The sequence below is a fragment of the Typopeltis vanoorti genome, chromosome 10, assembly GCF_054136105.1.
Source record: "Typopeltis vanoorti isolate ZY-2024b chromosome 10, IOZ_Tvanoo_1.0, whole genome shotgun sequence".
Classification (NCBI taxonomy): Eukaryota; Metazoa; Arthropoda; class Arachnida; order Uropygi; family Thelyphonidae; genus Typopeltis; species Typopeltis vanoorti.
The window spans coordinates 53,837,129-53,855,744 of NC_143558.1; the positions used below are offsets into that span (position 1 = coordinate 53,837,129).

At 35.5% G+C, this 18,616-nt stretch overlaps 1 protein-coding gene across 1 annotated transcript in view; it reads left to right on the forward strand.

The window, feature by feature from the left end:
* Positions 1-18,616, forward strand: part of Cmtr1 (Cap methyltransferase 1) — a 378,564-nt gene that overhangs the window by 265,738 nt on the left and 94,210 nt on the right. Inside the window, exons 16-17 of the mRNA XM_090398617.1 lie at positions 1,949-2,006; positions 15,233-15,301. Coding sequence (XP_090254743.1) covers positions 1,949-2,006; positions 15,233-15,301 — 127 coding nt within the window. The remainder of the gene's footprint in view (positions 1-1,948; positions 2,007-15,232; positions 15,302-18,616) is intronic.

Here is an 18,616-nt window from a genome sequence, read left to right on the forward strand (position 1 = left end):
GAAGTACTGAAAATCGTCATGCAGTTTTCTACAACCTATCTTGGTGAGAAAGGATTTTCATCGCTCCTGAAAATAAAAACAAAATACAGAAATCGTCTTAGTGTGTGTGTGCCGATCTTCGACTAAAGTTGACCAATATTGAGCCAGATATCCAGCAACTCTGCAAGGGCCGAGAAGCTCAACCATTTATTAAAAGTAAATAGTAACATAATTATATCATATTATTTATTTCTTTAATAAAAATTAAAACTTTGTTCAATGATGATACATTTTTAATCGTTTACTTCTGATTTAATTAATTATGTTTCAAAACATTCTTTTAGATTTATTATGTTACAAATGGCACAGTATTTCAGAAATGTTGGTAATTCCTACATAGATTTTTAAAAAAATTTCAAAAAGTCAAAACGATGTATAGGGAAATAAATTAAAAACACTATGTTTATTTTTGAAGTAAAACTTTAATTCCAACATTCTAAAATATTATTTTTCTTGCTTTTTTGTTTGCGAAATCGTCGATGACATTGTCGAAGTCTATTTCATCACTTGGTTGCTGTTTTATAGACAGTATGGCAAGATTTCTTAAACGCCAAAAAAGTGCTGCCTTGGGCGGATCGTTCCCCCCCCCTCCCCAGCTACACCTCTGTAAGTTAGTCGTCCATAGAATTGTTTTAGGTATTTTACTGGTCCTTGGGCTTAGAAAGGATGAGAAATGCTGATATAAGCTATACTAGCATGTTCTTAAATTGTTTACACATATTGTAATTCAAAAATTATTCCGAGTTGAATTTTCAGTTGTTAACATTTCCATTATTTTGGCAAAGAAGGCTATCACGATGAGCAATAGATTTATGCTTTTCAAAGAGGGATATTAAATGTGATACTTTCATTTACAAAAAAAAAATAATTCTACAAGTATGTCAAAAGTTAGTGTGTTTTATAAAATTTAACTGAGAGGATAAGTCAGTTGTCTTATCCTCTCACTGTTAAATTCTGATGTGCTAAAGATCTGAGTAGCAATTTCCAGACATCATTTAGGGAATTGAAATTATAAAACTTGAAAACCTTGACCTGTTTTTGCATATGTATGTATGTGGACATATAATTTTGTTTTGCCACTAAATGAATCAGTTAGAACAAAATTACTTGTTTCAGCTGAATTTTCAAAAGAAGTTACTTGATAAGTTTTAATCTTAAAGGATACTGTTATTATCATTCAGAAATTTTATTTTTTTCCATAAAACTGATCTGATTAAAACAAAAACTGAATCACATGCACATATTCTGATATTCTAAATACCAAATTTTATTAAATTCCACCTGGTCAGATCAGTTATTGCAATATATAATTTTGATGCATTGTGTCCCTTTGCACTTCAAAAAAAAAAAATAGTCCACTTGAAATAAAAATTGAGATGGCTTGACACTTTTTTTGTTTGGTATTTGGAATATCAAATTTTTTTAAATTTGGTATTCCAAATACCAGTTTAAAAAAATTCTATCCAACATCTAGGAATAACTTGCTTATACATATTGCAAGATGTACAAAAAAAAAGCTGCAATTAAAATTCTATGTAGGTTTTAATTGGTTATTTAAAGTTGCAGATATGGATGAATCTCTTAGTGTTTGAAGGAACAGCATATCCTTTGCCACTTAAGACGTTTTTTATTAAATCATTCTTCATTTAATAAAAATATTTTATTTCATAATTAATATAATTTTGAAATTGGTTTGTCTGGTCTTCATTTTTTTTAAAAAAAAGATATTTTTATGATAATTATTAATCAATTACTGTAATAAGAAGCATAATTTCAGTAAATATAAAAATGTGATTACCTGATATATATACTGATCTGTTCATCTTTCTATAAGGAATATAAAAAATTATTAATTTTATTTTCAGAATTTTGTCAACTTGTTAATTATAATCTGATATTGGATTCTTAGGGACCTGTATGAAGAGAGGCAGAGTGAACTTCGTAGTCAATGCTTGGATCTTTGGAAGGTAAATTTAACTATGATTCAAAAGAATACTGTTTTGTTCCTCATTAGACTATTTTGGTTCATTTGCAGTTTTAAATGAGATGACTTTATTCTGGTACTGGCCAATAACTTGTTTTAATGCTCTTTCCAGTAGTAAGTAAATTACCCATTTTTTGCATAATGTTAAAATAATTATAACTCTTATTTTTGTTTGAATATAGAATAACTGGTATCTGTTATTAAGTTATCATTAACTGTGTCCACTCCTTTATTAGCAGATGATTGGCTACCATGGCAACAAAACCCATACAGGAAATGACCACTTCTAATAATCAAGGTGACTGTTTGATTTGATAATTTGATTACACTGACCATGATTATTGGACGGTACTCTCATAGACTACCAAATTCAGAATAACCTTGTAAAACATGAGATGAGATGAAAGGATCAAGGAATTTATTTTGTTCTGCACGTAACACTTTTTGAAATTACATTATCTTGAAGCAGTCACAGTACAGATTTATTTAAATCACATGTTAATTGCATGATGCTTTTGTGCAATTTAAGAAATTTATGCCTTTAAAGAAGGGTTGAGTATGCATTTTTGTCAGGTCTGATGTCCCATGCCAAAGATTATCAGATATGGACTCTTCTTTATTTATCTTGCTTTGGCTCGATATTTCTCTGCCTCGTTTTGTCTTTATCGGTTTTCTATTTCTGATGACTGTACTGACTTTTTTTTTTTATTATTTATCCCTGAACGTTGATCATATACAGTCTAATTATCCAGACAATGATATTATCTTTGGAGATTCCAGTAACCACGATTTTGACTGGGTCCCCTTCTTGGGCTTCACAGACCAAGCTTGAAAGAGAAGCAGAATTGTTTGCTGTAATGATCTAATGCAAATCTACCTGCTTATCTACCTACCAGAATTATATTTTTCCAGGATGAGTGCCTTTATTTCCCACTCCACTCAAAATCCCTGATGACCATTATTGAAGCCTTGGTTTTTCAATAAGTGTGCCAAAACCTCCCAAGCTAAAAATGCAGCATACACTCAATTGCTCAAGTTGAAGCTTCAACTTTTTGCTCATTTACTTTAAAGTTTCTAACAACTGGAGAAAAAAGAAGAAGAAAAAATTCTAAAGCAGATTTTTTATAAAGACTAAATGCACTAAGCTTAATTTAGCAAAAATTGCAGTCACACTTTCTGGTCTCTTGCCAAGGCTGTTGGACCAAACTTCTGCCCTACTGTTTCTACCTGTCTCTTATCCCAGTGGAACAGTGGCATCATTGTTGAAATAAGCAGATCTCTTAACATCATATTTGCCTTTACAATCTATCATACTCATCTGACATCTATTCAACATCATGGAACAAGCTTTTATCTGCTCTATTTCTATAAAGAGATAAAAGTCAGCTATGGCCTCACATGGTACTTTTGAAAGTGATGGAAAAAGATTATCAATGACCAGCTTCTTTTCTACCTAGAGACCATCAGTTAATTAATGATGGGTCTCTAGGTAGGGAAAATTAATAGCAGAATACACATCAGTGTATTCTGCTATTATTTTTCTACAGGCAACCACCTCACTCACTCACTTTACTCACCTTTGGACATCAGCCATGGAAGGATTTGGAAAAACTTACGTGGTTGTTCTTCATATTTCAAAGGCATTTAATCAAGTCTGGTATTAGGGCCTTCTTTCTAAACTGCCAGCTTATAGTCTCTCTCCTATGCTTTGTGTGGATTTCCAGCTTCCTCCCTGGTTGTTCATTGCATGTGATGTGGGAGGTTTCCTCTTGTTTAATTTTTCTATCAGTGCCAGAGTACCACAAGGCTCTATGTTTTCACCTACATTCTTCCTTCTATACATCAATGATCTTATCTCACTAACGTTCAGCCTTATTCATAGCTTTGCTGATGATGATTGTACAGTGCATTCCTCTTCATTTCAAAAACCTAAAATGAGACTCGAATTACTCAAGCTTCTATGGTCGATGGCTTAAGCACTTCTTCTAGCCATTCTAAGGTTGTACAAAGATAATTTTGGTAAATTCTAATGGAACAAAAACACAAATCCTGCTTTATTTCCTAGAAAAAAAAACCATCTGTCCTCCCTCAATGATGGCATTTTGCTCACTAAGATCAGTTTTCTCTTCTTGTGTTGACTTTCACATTTAGCCTCTTCTTTCATAAACATATTACAACCCTTGGTCCTCTTCAGCCTTAAAAAAACCTTGATATTCTTTTTTTATTCTGACCATTACTTCTCTTCTCCTCCATGCCTAATATTTTATAAATCCCAAATCTGCATTAGAATGTTGTTTTCACATTGGTATGTCATACCAAAAACTTCCTTTAAAATGCTTGATTGTTTCCATAAGCATTCAAAAGTTTAACTATTCATTTGCTAGATAATCTCTCTTTCACTGACTCTCCCTATTCTAGTTTTTCCCCATAGATGCTCTATTTATATTTATATTTTGTCTTCTCTGGATATTTCCATGGATGCTGCTCCACTCTACTCTTTTCTTCCACTTTTCTCTAATCATGTACAAACACAGGCAGCTGCTGGTGAACATTCATATGCCATTCATCTCCAAATTCACCAAGCCTACTTCTCCTCTTCCTTCATTCCATATACCTAGTCCTTTTGAACAGTCTTCTCCATTCTGTTTTCTCCAATGAGCTTAATACTCCAGACCTTCAAGAAACACTAACAGATTCCTTTCTTGCCTCTAATTGCTTACCTACACGGCACCCTGTGAAAGTGCTGCTTGTAGTTATAGGTCTAGAAACCTTTCTTGTATGATGGTTGATAATTAAACAGTTAAGGAAACTGCATTTTGTGTTTATATTAGAAATTAAACACACTGAAAATTTGGAGATTTCAGCTTTGAGGAAAGCCTGGTTGGGATAAAGGTTGGAGGCTGTTAACAAGAGTTTTTATCATACCATATTGTTGGGAGGTAGGGGGGGGGGGAAGGTGATAGGAAAAGTCTCTGTATCCTATGTAAGGAATTTTCTGAGAAAAATAGATTGCTATAGAAGATGTTATTAAAGTGTCTAGAAAAAACAAGCTACTGTTACTTAATTTTTTTAAAAGTGAACTGGATTCTGGAGTGCTGGCTGTTGGAAGGTATATAATGTGTCTGAGCCATATAGACAAATGGAGAACACATGGCAAAATTGAAGACATCAGTGGTGTCAGAAGAGGAAAATCATTTTTAAGTAATGTTAAAGTATGTCAGAAAGGAGAGCGATATTGGTGAATAAAGAAGTAACCATGATGTTAGTACTACTTAAAACTAAATTTTGGATTACAGATTTAAAGTGGGTGGAATTTTTTTTATGCAAGATGAAGTATAGCCAGTAATGGAATTAAAGATTTAACTGAGTTGTTTGGCTAGGGGTTCAAGGAAGTCACTAGAATGGACAGGGTTATTGGATTTATTAAACTCTACATCTGATGGAGGGGAGAGCAGCACAAACTAAAAAGTTTGAGTTTTTTAACTAATTCAGGGGACCAAGAGATGACATTTTTTGCAGTTTTTTTTAATGTTCTCTTCTTGGAAATGGTGGGATCATAATCTAATCTTGAGATTTGTAAGTGGTGCATTCTCTAGCAACACATTCAGTTTTCGAATGTATTCACTAGTATTCAGAACCACAGTAGCATTGTTAATATTTGGCTCTAGTAATTATTATATTTTTGCCTTTGCATAATTTAAGAGTGTAGACTTGGCTGTTGGAGAGATTTCTTTTAGGTAGCAGTGAGGCTTTCATAAGGATGTTAGCCACATCAGGCGTGATGTTGGCAATTTTATGGAGGCACGAGACATTGTTAAAGGGTCATTTGGATGGCAAAGAACATATTGACAAATAGAGAAAAATTTATTGTTATTTCTCTCAGTTAGTCTTTGATACACCCACTTCCAGATTATGTGCAGATTTAGTCTCCTGGGTTTCTTGGAGATGTAAAAGTGTTGAAGTGAATTCAAAATGAGTGACCAAATGCTGACTGCTCTCCGAAATTCTTATTATGACGATATGCTGAAGGCCTGTCTGTTACAAAATTTATTTGATAAGTGAAACAAGGGTATGTGATTGAAACATATTATTATTATTGCACCCTTCATGGAGTCGCCAGATTCATTCAACTAACAACATATTTATCATATAGAATCTTAAAATCCTTAACACTCCTTGCATTAACAATACATTCTGTGTTTCATACACCGACAATTCTCCATGTAAAAAAATTTGCTCCTCACACCCCTCTTCACTGCATTCTTATATAACTTCCAGGAATGGTCTCTGGTCCCCTCCCCTCAATATACTCTTTTTATAATCCAGTCTGGATTAATCCGATAAAGTACTTTCACTAACTTAAATGTCTCTATCATATCACCTCTTCCCTCCCATTCACTAAACTCTGCAATCCACATTTTATTATTATTATTATTATTCAGGCCCTCCATGGAGTCAAAGACTCATCGCAGAAGATCCTTCCTAGGAAAACAAAGTCATCATACCGCTCCTTAAACTCATTGACTGTTCTCGCTCTCACCACTCTATCAGGCAATGCATTCCATGGTTCAACCACCCTCCATGCAAAAGAAACCACTCCTCACCCTCTTGCTCACAGTTTCCTTTCGTAACTTTCAGGGATGGCCCCTTGGCATCACTCCTTCCTGTTGTTCAACTAAGCGAAAGAACTCTCCAGTGTCAACTCTGTAACCACCTCTCAACAGTTTAAAAGTCTCAATCATATCACCTCTCTTTCTTCTATCCACCAAAACTCTGCAATCCACATTCCTTCAGCCAATCCTCATAATTAAATTGTACAGTCCTGAAACTGTCTTTGTTATCTGCCTTTGTATCCTTTCCACAGTTAATTTATCCCCTTCAAATCCTGGGGACCAAATCTGAGAACAATAGTCTAAGTGTGGTCTGATCAGGTCTTATACAACGAAATGATAACCCTCTTATCTCTGCAGGTCAGTGTCCTTCTCATTATTGCAGCAATCTCTGTGTTACCTTCACACCTTTACAATATGTCCCCTGAATTTCAGGTTTCTATCAATCATCAACCCCAGATCTCTTATCTCTCCTACTTCCTCCAGTACAGCTCCTCCAATAGAGTATGCAGCGTCCCATCGATGTGTCCCAAACCTCAAGACCTTACATTTTACTGCATTAAACTGACATCCCCGGTCATTTGCCCATCTGTCTAGCTTATTCAAATCCTCTTGCAGGATTACCACATCTGCACTATTACTAATAACCCTTCCCAGCTTCACATCATCCACAAACAACCGAATACCCCCTGCAATCCACTGACAATGTCATTGATATAAAAGTTAAACAATATTGGTCCTAGTACTGAGCCCTGTGGGACCCCCTTGTAACCCTCTGCCTCATTAAAACTGCCCCACCATACACAACTCTCTGATACCTATTGGACAGCCAAGCCTGAATCCAGTTGACCAACCTGACATCCAAACCTGTGTCTGTAACTTAAATATCAGTTTATCATGTGGCACCTTGTCAAATGCCTTCACTAAGTCCAAGAAAACAGCAGTATATGCCTTTCCCTCATCTACTGCTCTTATAACTTTATTATAAAAGGCTAGCATATTACTAAAACGAGTGCTCCTTAAAAAATCCATGTTGATTCTCATGGATAACATTACCCTCATATGCCCAATGCTGTATACGGTACCTCACTAATTTCTCCAAGATCTTAACAACTACTGATGACCACAAACTGGCCTATAATTAGACACTTCCAGTCTGCTACTGCCTTTATGCAATGGCACTATCTTACCTTCCTTCCATTCCCTGGGCACCTTTCCTGTAGCCAGACTTTTATTGAAAAGCCAGGTCAAAGGATCTGTCATTTCTTTAGCACATTCTCTCAAAACTCCTTGTGAAATACTATTCAGTCCCACAGCTTTACTGACATCCAAAGTACTCAGTATTTGGAACACACTCTCTCCTCCTGCACCTCTAAACCTCAAACCTGCCCTATCCCTCTAAGTATTAAAATTTACTCCTCTAGGATGAAATACTCCAATAAAATGTTCATTGAACAATTCCACTATGTCCTCTGGATCAGTCACTTTATTCCCATTTTTATGTCACAATGTCATTCTTCCAGAATCATTTCTCCTCCTACTGGCAACATAGCTTAAAAATTCTGTAGGATTTTCTTTGGATCTTAGGGCTAATCTCTTCTCATATTCCAGTTTTGCCTTCCTTACCATATTAGTCACTCTCCTGGCCTGTGTCTTACATTCTTCATGCATCTGCTCTTCACCTGTCTCCTTATATCTCTTCCATAGTTGCTTCTTCACATATAGTTCCTGTTTAATATTGTTTATCATCCACTTTACTCCAAATTGTGTCCTCTTCTTCACTTGTGGAATACAGTTTACTATTGCTGCTAACAAATATTCCTTCACAATTTCCCAAGCGCTAATGATATCACGGCCTTCCAATTCCTTCCTCCGTGAAACTTCCCCGAGTTGATGTCTAAGACTAATATAATCACCTGCCTTATAATTTCACGTACATTCCCGTCTCTTTGATACTCTTGCATGTTTATTCATCTTCCAAGTCAGAACCATATGGTTACTCTCTCCAGCTTGTGGGAGAGATGTCATCTCAGTTATTATCAACTCTTCTGATGCTATGATGAAATCCAAAACTCTGGAACCTCTTCTTCCTTCTATTACATGTTGCCTAAGACATTTATCAATCAAGAATTCTAGAAATTCCATTCCCTTATTGTTACATGCATCTTCCTCTCCCCAATTTATACTGCTGTAGTTAAAATCTCCCATGATAATCATTCTTCTTGCACTTGCCAAGCTCAACTGTCTAAACATCTCCTGGTTCCCACCCTCTATGCTCCTTGGTTTGTAGCAACATCCCACTAAATATCCTGTCTTGCCCACCTCTACTTCACACCCTATGCTTTCAAAATCATTATTGTCACTGCCTTCCAAAGCCTCCACTCTTAGAGCATATAAGTCATCACTTATCATAAGCAGTACTCCACCACCACACTTTCCCTGCCTATCCTGCCGAAAAATGCTGTACCCTGCTACTTCTATTCCTGTTATCATATCCTCTTCTGTCAACCATGTCTCTGTGATTCCAAATATCTTTGGCCAGGCTGATGCTATCAGTGCCACCAATTCCTCTCCTTTATTCTGGATACTCCTGTCATTAATGTAAACCATACAAATGCCACTGTTTCTATATCCAGCATTATTCCCTCTAGACTTCACTGGGCTCAGTGTTAAACCTCATGTCATCTCCCTTCTCCCAAGTGCCCATTCCCACAACCCCTGCTACCATCCATCCACCCTGGACATTCTAATTTCCCCTGCATTAACACACCAACTCGTTCAGAACTGCAATCTCACCAGATGCCTATGTCCTTCCTCATTTAAATGCAAGTGGTCTCTCGCATACTATTCCTTTCTGTCCTCAAACGCTCTCCAAGCATCTGCATATTCCAATCCTCTCTTCTGACACATTCTAGCTATTATATTATTCAATATTTCTGCTCAGCTCGTCACAATCATACCTAGGCAACACGCACACTATCTTCTTTCGCACAATCTCAAGCAAGAATCTCATGTCTCTCGCTGCCCAATTTACATTACCTCTCAAGCCATTTGTTCCTACCATCACAATCATCTCGTCCACCCTTTCACCCATCTTAATTGCCATAGCCACACTTTCTGTCGTTCCTCCAGGCAATCACTCATCCTATCTTGCACACCACGGATCATTGAGTCACCATACATTACACCTCTTACTACCCTGTTCCTCGATTGCTCACATGCATCCCTCACTCTCTCTCCTCTAACACTTTCTCTTTGTGTTCCCCTACTTACCTGACATCTCTGTATCCCTGTTTCCAGTGCTCCCTCGCATTCTTCTCATTCCCTCTCTCCTACTGTTTCCATTCTCTCCTCTTCTATCATTCCCATAACTCTCTCTCATTCTTTCTCTTCCACTGTTTCCATTCTTTCCTCTTCTATCATTCACATAACTCTCTCTCATTCCCTCTCTTCCACTGGTTCCCATTCTCTCCTCTTCTATCATTCCCATAACTCTCTCATTCCCTGTCTTCTACTGTTCCTATTCTCTCCTCTTCTACCATTCCCATAACTCTCACTCCTACTCTGATTCGCCTTGTATTCGTCTCTTCCATTCGCCTAATCTCATTTTTCAGACTTCTCGTCTCATTCCCTAGACATTCCACCTATTATTTCAGCTCATCTCTCTCTCTCTCTCTCTGCAAGTCAGCCACTCTTATTTGCCATTCATCCTCCCAATTGAGACCATCTTCGAAACTTTCACAATCTTTCAACCTTTCCATGCTCCCCACTCTCATTATTTTATTCATATTTCTCTCGCTATTCTCATCCTCTGTCATACCACTTATCTCTATATGTGGAGAATCTCCCACCTCTGACTCAACGAGGTCAGTTATAGTCATCTCTAAATCACCAATTTCCTCCTGATGCCTGCATTTTGTGCATATACATATTTCTATTTCCCCTTCTCTCACCCACCACATATACAACCGCCAGGATGCATACATTCCACAAGTCCCGCATGCTACAAAATCTCGTATTATATCACGCAAAATGGAGTCCTTAAATGGGGGGGGGGGGGGGCTTGGTGATATGCCATTTGTAATTTTAATCCTTCAAATTTCTCTTCATTCAAATTATAATTTTAATCATTTGTTATTTTAATCATTCAAATCTCTCTTCATAGCCAGCATTCCAAAGTCCTGCTATTGTCTTAGTCACTTCCCTCTGGACCCTCTCGAATGTTTCAACATCACACAGAAAACCAGGTAACCAAGATGTTGGAAGTTTATTTTGCACTTGGTTAGACTATGATAAATTTAGTTTAATCCTTTATCCAAGTGTAAGCAAACAACGTTTGTGCCTGAAAATATCTTCAGGACTGAGGTAAGGTGGTACATCCCTTGGCAACTCGTAGCAAAGGTGGATCAAGCTCTCAATGCTCCTTGTCTCAGTATCTCCCATAATGCAAAGCATATCTCCTTGCAGACATGTATACTGCTATGCATTAAGGGAAGGACTACTACCCAGACCGGTTTCGACCTTTATTGAGGTCTCGTCAGTGAGAGGCAGACCCAGAGTGGTGATACTAAGCCAAAAGCAATGGAGAGGTCATATTTATCTATATGAGTTAACAACCGGTGTATTATTATTAAGTTACTCTGATTTAGAGAAAGATGTTGGAAGTTTATTTTGCACTTGGTTAGACTATAATAAATTTAGTTTAATCCTTTACCCAAGTATACACAAACAAAGTTTGCGCCTGAAGTAGTTCAGGACTGAGGCAACTTTTAGCAAAGGTGGGCCAGGCTCTCATCACTCCCTGTCTCAATATCTCCCATAATGCAAACCACATCTCCTTGCGGACATGTATGATGCTATGCATTAAGGGAAGGGCCACTACCCAGACCGGTTTCCACCTTTATTGAGGTCTCGATAGTGGGAGGCAGACCCAAGGTGGTGATACTGAGCCAGAAGCAATGAAGAGGTCATATTTACCTATACGAGTTAACAACCAGTGTACCACCTTATTATTAAATTACTCTGAATTTGGAGAAAGATGTTGGAAGTTTATTTTGCACTTGGTTAGACTATAATAAATTTAGTTTAATCCTTTATCCAAATGTAAGCAAATAAAGTTTGCGCCTGAAAATATCTTCAGAACTGAGGTAAGGTGGTATATCCCTTAGCAACTCCTAGCAAAGAAAGATCTTTGCTAGGAGTTGCCAAGGATCTTTCTCTAAATCCAGAGTAATTTAATGATAAGGTACACCGGTTGTTAACTCGTATAGGTAAATATGACCTCTCCATTGCTTCTGGCTTAGTATCACCACTCTAGGTCTGCCTCCCACTGATGAGACCTCAATAAAGGTCGAAACCAGTATAGGTAGTGGCCCTTCCCTTAATGCATAACAGTATACATATCCGCAAGGAGATATGCTTTGCATTATGGGAGATACTGAGACAAGGAGTGTTGAGAGCTTGATCCACCTTTGCTACAAGTTGCCAACGGATATACCACCTTACCTCAGTCCTGAAGATATTTTCAGGTGCAAACTTTATTTGCTTACACTTGGATAAAGGATTAAACTAAATTTATTATTATCAGGTGACCAAATTTGAGCATAATAGTCCAAGTGTGGTCTGACCAGTACTTTATACAGTGGCACAACCACTTCCCTATCCCTACATGTTAGAGTACTTCCTATCATAGCAGCACTACGATGTACAGTCTTTGCAAAACTTGCAATATGTCCTCTAAACTTCAGTCTGCTGTCAGCCATCACTCGCAAATCTCATCCACTTCCTGCAGTACAGCACCATCAACATAGTACACAAGGAATCACCCTTCAAAGATGTGTGAGTGTAGTTTGTTAGGAATAGTTGTTTTGCTTCAAGAGTGGTGAATGAGTTTTTTATTATTATGATGATGATGATGATCATCATCATCAGGGAATTGAGGACATGTCAAAGTACTTACCACTTAAACAGGTTAACTTTTCCACTCACTCACTGTTCTGTGAGAGGAAAAATCTCACCCCTTTCTTAACTGCACACAAAGTTAACCTCCGTGAATGCCTCTGTATCCTCTCTTCACCTTCCATATAACAAAAATTTCATCACTTGATAACTCTTTCAAATGTTTACAGACCGCTATTGAATCACCTCTCTTTCTCCTTTTATGATAGAGGTCTATAAACTTTTGAATGTGTGGACTGTTATCTGCAGTCCACACACTCTCAATCTGTCCTTAATTCTACATTCCATAATCCTGATATCAGCTTTGTTACTCTTTTTTGCATCTTTTCAACAGCTGTTTTATTTCACCTTAACCTAGGAGACCAATTCTGCATACAGTAGTCCAGGTGTTGTCATATCAAGGCTTTGTATAGAGGCAAAATGACTTCCTTATCCTAACATGTCAGTGTTCATTTCAACATTTGCAATGTTTACAATGTTAGTTTTGAACTTTAGTTTCGTATCAACGTTACCTCCAAGATCCCTATTCTTATCAATTTCTTCTAACATAATCTCACAAATATAATGTGCTGTTGGAAATCTCATCAAAGTGCATAACTTTACACTTACAAATATTGAATTAACAGCCATTATCATTTGCTCACCATTCCAGATTCATATCATTCCTTAAGCACTGTATATTAATAGTATCGCTGATTGTCCTGCTTATCTTTGCATCATGAGCAAAGTATCATTAATTTGAAACCTGTATCATTAATTTGAACAACAATGGTCCAAGGACTGATCCCTGGGGAACACTACTTGTTCTCTTAAATATGGTAGATTCACACCTACCTTGTACTACTTTCTGATACTTATCCATCAGCCACCCACTTCCAAGTCAATAGTTTGAGAGATGGTAGGGAGCTGGAAAGTTCTGATAAACACCTAGAACAAAAATTAATTAATTTTACTGTCGTCTTGTATATATCCTGAAAGAAAAATAACAAATTATTACAATTTGATGAAACATGGGGTTACAGGGTTTAAGATATGTTCTTTCTGGTGGTTATATCAATTGCTTTCATATCAGTCTTGTTCTGAATGTTTATCAGAACTTTCCAGGTCGCTTCATATACTTCAATTATAAAAATCTCACAGACATTATTATAAAATATGAGCAAATTGCTAAAACATGGTCTCCCTTGAGTAAGCGCATTTCTGTATGTAAGTTCTTAACAACTTCGCTAAGATCTTCACTATCCCTCCAGATATACTGATGTGTCAGTAGTTAGACATCAGTTTTTACACCACCCTTGTACAACAGAACTATCATACCTGATATCATACATATCTTTCCATTCCTGAGGGTTTCATATGTTACTTAAAAAAGTTATCTCATAACAGCTCAATAAATTCTCTTTCATCCTTATCATGAGATTTCCCTTCCATCCAATCATTGTTTGCGTAATTTAAATTGACCATAATAATTACTTGCTTAGTACCTATCAGGATAATTTGTTTCTGCATTTCATTGTCATCAAGGCTGAACCACCTACAATGCCTCATTCCTTCTGATTACTGTTTTTTTCACTCTCCCAATCCAAACTCCATCTCTAACCAGATATCTGAAACAATCCTTGCTGGAATGTGGAATTTTATTTCCCATCTCTGTGGAAAAAGCCTAATCCCCCATCCAAGCCCTGCTTTTCCATCAGTGTGGATAGTGATAATCACGGCAAATTTTCTCCTACTATATCACAAACCTGCTCATAGCTTCTGTGATATTTTGCCAGAAGGACATCAGAAAAAACATCAGTAGTTTTGATACTAAGTTCCTTGGTCCTTAAACCTTGTGCTCCAGAATTAACATCCATCCTGTATCACCTATCAAGCTCATATGGTGCATTTTTTTTTTTTTTTTTTTTTTTTTTTTGATGCATATCCTTTGATGCAGTGATGAATTTGAATTCACCAGACCATTGGGTAATGGGGCACCACTACAGGAGGAAATGGAATGCTGGTATGATGGAAGACTGCTGTTGATTTCTTGAAAAAAGAGAGACTTGTTGCTGATTATAGGAGTAAACTAAGTTGTATTAGCACTTTTAAATTGTATATAATTTTAAGATTTTTTTTTATTTCTTATTTATTGTAAATATAGTAAAATATGCAACTACTTGAATTTTGGCTGTTTATATTCATTTTACAAAAAAAAAAAAATATATATATATATATATATATATTAATTGAAAATTTATCATCGAACAATACTTAACCAAGTTTATATTGTGATATACCTATCAAAAACCTCATGTGATGCAAAAAAAAAAACAAGTTCCACTTTTAAATTCTGTTCTCTGAAATACAATGGAATCTATCTCTTTTAATTCTCATTACAAAATCCTTGTGGAACATTCTAATAGAACAATTTTGAGAAAAAAGCTTTAAAACATCTACTTGTAAGTCTATCGTATTGAACTATTATAGTATCATTTATAGATTTTGACAATAATAATGATTGTCCTGTGGAAATACATGGCTTAAAATACTTGAAACACTTGATGTACATCTGAATACCAGAAAATATTTTTAGAATTTAGGTTAATAAAGATTGTTGAGTAGATATCAGAAATCAGTAATGTTTCTTATATTTTTATAGATACCCGATCGTGCACGTTCTGCACCTTCTAGACCAGATCCTCTTTCCAAATTTAAGGAATTAATGAAGGTGATTATAATTTATTTGTTATGAATTATATTTAAATCAGTTGGAAAAAGTAAATTCTGCAGTAAAGAAGTTAAATTTAATAAATTTAAAGTAATTTATATTTTCTATTTAGCAGCCAGCTTAAAACACTTTTTGATTTCACTGTGTGTGAAGAATAAGAGGTCACAAAACACTGGAAGACTGTTTTTTTTTTTTTTTGCATAATGAATTGTGAGGAAAAGATCCTATTGCTTTGAATAAATCGTAATTTTACTGTATTAATTAAGCATATTATTAATCCATATAGTGATTTGCATCAGATCAAATATTAACATTTTAATGTTTTTAATGATTTTTTTTGAAATCACAGTCAACTAATTTTACTCTTGAGAGACACTTGTGACATTAAAATTAGGAATTATAGACACGTTAACACAAGAATATTTTAATGTTTGCCAAATATTTTAGTCTGAAACTAACAGACTATCCTCAGTGGCTTTTAATGTTTTAATGTTTGCCAAATATTTCAGTCTGAAACTAACAGTTTTTTAAAAGGTGAAATACCAACAATTGATCATTCAAAAGTAGAACAGGCCACATGATGCTACGTTGCTAAGCGTTAAAGAGAGGTAAATTTCATCAGAGTGATGAATAAATTATAGGTATTAATTCACAATTTCATATAACAATCTTAATTTATAAATTCAATTAAAAAAAAATAATAAAATTTAATGTGTTATCCGGATTAAACTTTCCCATATTTTTGACAAGGATATACAGTCATTTTGATTCAAGTTAGGGCGTTGAAGTAAGGCCTCAGCACTCTCTTTGAATAAGCATTCAAATTTATAGCAACATCTGTGTAGAAGGCGAGTCTTGGACCAGAGAATGTTGTGGCTTGTCTCTATTTCGTGCTGTGCTAATCCAGACTTATCGGATTGTTGTGAAGAATGTATGATTGATGTTCTTGCGTTCTTTTTTCTATAGAGCATCCTGTTTGTCCAAAGTACAACAGATTGCAGTTAACAAGGAACTTGATATACACCAGGCAGAGACATAGTTGAACGTTTATCTGTAGAAGAGGGGAAATTGGTGGCTGTTTTGTTAATAGGGATATAAGTGACTGTTAAATCATATTTCTTCAGAATTCTTGAAATTGGTTTTGAAATCCCAGAAATATATGGAATTGGAACTCAACGTATTGATTCTTTGTTGTTCTGGATTGGATTGTAGGAATCAAACAGATGTTGTGTAGTTTTTTCAGAGAAGCCATTTAATTTCATGTGATGTTTGATAGTTGAAAGTTCTTTCTGTAATTCATGGGGAGTTGAGCAATTAGTTCTAGCTCATCAAATTAAACATTTTATGATTCCTGTTTTTCCTCATCTGTTCACCTTCAGGTATTCTGACAACAACAGTTTACAGAAAACCCACTTTTACTGGACGTTACATTCTCAAACAATCTGCCCATCATCCTTATCAAAAAACAGGAATCATAAAATGTTTAATTCGATGAGCTAGAACTAATTGCTCAACTCCCCCATGAATTACAGAAAGAACTTTCAACTATCAAACATCACATGAAATTAAATGGCTTCTCCGAAAAAACTACACAACATCTGTTTGATTCCTATAATACAATCCAGAACAACAAAGAATGAATACGTCAAGTTCCAATTCCATATATTTCCAGGATTTCAGAACCAATTTCAAGAATTCTGAAGAAATATGGTTTAACAGCCACTTATATATCCCTATTAACAAAATATCCACCTATTTTCTAAAGATAAACGCTCAACTATATCTCTGCCTGGTGTATATCAAGTTCCTTGTAACTGCAATCTGTCGTACTTTGGACAAACAGGATGCTCTATAGAAAAAAGAAGACAAGAACATCAATCATACATTCTTTACAACAAATCTGATAAGTCTGGATTGGCGCAGCACAGGATAGAGACAACATCCTTCTACACAGATGTTACTATAAATTCGAATGCCTTTTCAAAGAGAGTGCTGAGGCCTTACTTCAACGCCCTAACTTGAATCGAAATGACTATATCCTTGGAAAAAATGTGGGAAAGTTTAATCCTGATAATACACTAAGTTTTATTTTATTTTATTTTTTACATTAATTTAATGTAAAAAATAAATTTTAATTCTTACATTAATCTAATGTTGTCTCTAATTGAATTTATAAATTAAGATTGTTATGTGAAATTGCAAATTAATATCTATAATTTATTCATCACTGTGATGAAATTTACCTCTCTTTAACGCTTAGCAACGTAACATCACATGACTCGTTCTACTTTTGAGTGATCAATTGTTGGTTTTCCACCTTGTGAAAAACTTCCTATGTAGCCACTGAGGATAGTCTGTTAGTTTCAGACTGAAATATTTGGCAAACATTAAAATATTCTTGTGTTAACGTATCTATAATTCCTAATTACAGTCAACTAAAATTTTTAGAAATTAAAAATTTATATATCTTAGCCAAATAACAGCAAATGAAAGTTTTTTTTCCTATGTAAGCATATACCATGATTTGTGCATAGTATGTTTAGTTATCTTATTAATTGGAATCTTCGGAGTCCAAAGACTCACTGAGGCACCCATTCACTTTACACAGCACTACTTAAATTCATGCAGATAATACACTCACCCTTTACTTGCACACTTACTAATCTTACTCCTAGTTTCAGTGATTGTCCATTGTTCCCCCCCCCCCCTCATGTCACATTCTACGACTACTTTGCAATAAAGCTAAATAAACCATTTCTGAACTATAGGCTTAAGGCTTAGTTAATATAATGTTTTGTATATGATTTAGATGTTGAGTTGCTTCAAACTTGGCATTCATTTGAACATTTTAAAATTAAAAATAAAAACTTAGCTTCATAAAATGAAAGCCAAACAAGCATTTATACTGTTGAATTGGATCATGCTTCACTTTAACTTTAATCATATCCACTGAAATTTCTCACTGAAATAGTGGCTATGATCAAAGTAAATTATACTTGACAAGAAATTATATTCTTTCTTTAATCCAGTGTAAGCAAACAACGTTTGCACATGAAGGATCTTTGTGATTAGGTTACTAATCGGAAAGGCAGTGTGCTTTTTTGTAGGATACTGAGGCAAATGATATGAAGTCAACAGCTTCCATATCATTTGGAACAACAAATGATATGAAGTCAACAGCTTCCATATCATGTGTATACTGCTATGCATTATGGGAAGGGTTGCTTCCCAGACCAGCTTCAACCGTAATTAAGGTCTCATCAGTGGGAGCCTAGACCCAGGAAGTACTGAGGTTCAATCAATGCAGGAGTCATA